This window comes from Carassius auratus, unplaced genomic scaffold (genome assembly GCF_003368295.1).
Source record: "Carassius auratus strain Wakin unplaced genomic scaffold, ASM336829v1 scaf_tig00017072, whole genome shotgun sequence".
Lineage (NCBI taxonomy): Eukaryota > Metazoa > Chordata > Actinopteri > Cypriniformes > Cyprinidae > Carassius > Carassius auratus.
The window spans coordinates 44,429-47,068 of NW_020524738.1; the positions used below are offsets into that span (position 1 = coordinate 44,429).

At 37.9% G+C, this 2,640-nt stretch overlaps 1 protein-coding gene across 1 annotated transcript; it reads right to left on the minus strand.

The window, feature by feature from the left end:
- Positions 1 to 1,212: 1,212 nt before the first annotated feature.
- On the minus strand, positions 1,213 to 2,277 carry LOC113075485 (uncharacterized). Its single transcript, XM_026248204.1, has 2 exons — positions 1,902 to 2,277; positions 1,213 to 1,696 (listed from the first exon to the last, which is right to left on the minus strand). Exons 1-2 carry the CDS (start codon positions 2,247 to 2,249, stop codon positions 1,397 to 1,399), a joined length of 648 nt encoding a protein of 215 aa, XP_026103989.1. The 5' UTR covers positions 2,250 to 2,277; the 3' UTR covers positions 1,213 to 1,396.
- Positions 2,278 to 2,640: the final 363 nt, after the last annotated feature.

A 2,640-nucleotide genomic window follows, 5' to 3' on the forward strand; every position in this document is an offset into this window, starting at 1 on the left:
CCCTGTCTTGAAAAATAAAAACATTAATTTCAAATATGTACACTTGTATACTTTTGTTGTAAATATAATGTGGAACAACAACTGTTGTTTGTTACCTTTTTGTTCAGCACCAAAATAAGATTTAATAGTGGATGTAACCAGCTCATGTCACTTAACCAGGAGTGTCTAAGGCTGCTTTCACACTGGGATCGTTTGTTGAGGTCTTATGGACTCCGAGCCCGATTGTTTCCGGTGACCCCCGCAGCGTTGCTCTGGTTTCACACTCAACTGGATTCTATCAAACCCAGGTGTGTTATTACGTCATCACAAACGTGCATGACGCATGATAGAAAACAGAACGTGGGTCAATATATTATATATATATATATATATATATATATATATATATATATATATATATATATATATATATATATATATATATATATATCGCTCGTATCCAAGGCAAATCATCAACACCATCATCCCTTACATGTATTATATTTAACTAAATGCATCATAATAAGCTTTAAACGCTTATAATACATGTAAGGGATGATAGTGTTGATGATTTGCCTTGGATACGAGCAAGAGTTAGCCTTCAGTGTGTTCGTGCATAGCGTGTGGAATCAGGACAACAAATTTGGAGATCCACTGTCTCCACTGTGACCCACGTTCTGTTTTCTATCATGCGTCATGCACGTTTGTGATGACGTAATAACGCACCAGGGTTTGATAGAATCCTGTTGAGTGTGAAACCAGAGCAACGCTGCGGGGGTCGCCGGAAACAAATCGCGCTCGGGCTAGGACCGCAGCAAACAAGCCCAGTGTGAAAGCAGCCTAATTCTGCTCCTGGAGGGTTAGATGGTTGGTTTAACTCCAACCTGATTCAACACACCTGCCTGGAGGTTTGTAGTGATCCTGAACAACTTGATTAGCTGGTTCAGGTGTTTAATTTGGGTTGAAGCTAAACTCTGCAGGATGTTAACTCCCCAGGAGCAGTATTGGACACCCCTGCCTTAAATTCAAATTATTTTAAAGGTTAGGTTACCAAAGATGATTAAAGTCATTTAAAGTCATAACAATGAAAATGAACAATGGCTAGGCTGTTAAGATCTATAAAGGACAACTCATGTTGCCCATTTTAAAAGTTTTAAAATTTGTGTAAGGAACTGATCATATCATTTTTGATATTACTACAGCATACTACAACAAAATCAAACCTCATTAGTTCTTCTGTCATGCCATTTGATCAAAAGACTGGCAAGAACCAATGAGGCTTGATATTTATGTAGTAGCTAATACAATAAAACATCATTGTAAACAAAGACTGACATTTTTATGTTTTCATCATACAAAGACATTGTATGATTTCAGAAGACTTTGAATATGACATGGAAATTGAATATGTTACTTTTTAGATGCTTACTCTGAAGTCATTGTATGAAAAGATGTCACTATCAATAGGTTTATGATGTGAGTAGTGAGTAAGTGAGTAAATGATCACAGAATTGTAATTTTGTGGAGAGAAAGACTGCTTTAAAATAAATTGACTCACATTCTTATCAAGGCTCTCCAGTATTGAAGTCATTTCTGGAATGTCCTCATAACGCTTTGATCGGAATAACTGTATCAGCTTTGAGAGATGACCATCTAGGCCTTCCAAAAAGGACTTGCTCAGATCCTTTGACACAAGCCTGGTGAATTCTTTGCTGATCTATAAAAACAAATACATTTACAAATTGAACAAAGATCTCAGGGACAGTCTTAAAACATTAACAAGTTAAAAAAAAAAAAAATCACTTAACATAATCTTAGGATATTAAGTTTGCCCATATCTTTCTAATAGAACAGCACAACTTTCACAGCCCAAGATTTTCTGATTAATTCAAAGCACACAGAAACAAATAAACACAATTTACCTGTCTCTCAGTGAAAATTGCTGGCCATCGGATTTTCATTTGTGACACTGGTGGCTCCTCATCAACGACTTCTTGCCTTCTCAAAGAATACGTGCTGCTCATAGCAGCATCAACAAATGTAATGTCTGGAGTCCTCTTCATCATCTCCACAGCCATTTGCTCTCTTTCCTTTTCTAGACTTTCCCGATCTTTGCCCTGAGGTAGATCTGGTAGAAAATTAGTTTCACAGCGTCTTGTTTTCTTGACTTTGTTTCGCTTTCCTCTTGTCTCCCCAAGACCTCTACTTTCAGAATTCACTTTCAGTTCCTGACAACCAGCATCTCTTAGCTTTTGTCTGTAGTTGCCCATTTTAAACTTCAAACTAATTTTCCACCCATACCACCCAGATGTGGAGCTTGGCTCTTTGAGACAGGGGTGTTTTTCAATTAAGGCAGCTTCTACACTCTCAATCTCTTCATTCCCAGGATAGGCTTTGTATGAGTATATATTTTCTGCGAGTTTCTCAAGAATTTCAATCTTAATGTCTCTGGGAATTGACAGAAGTGTTCCATCCTTTCGAAATGCCTCATTACCTTGTCTTAGCCTCAGCTCCACATCATAAGTAAAAACAGGGATGGGAAAGGTGGTTGGCCATGGCTGCGAACGGGCGGCAGATAACTCTGAATGGATGCTGGGTGAAGAAGTTGATGGAGATGACGATTCACCTAAAATTGTAGTGTCTAAACTGGAGTCTGACAAT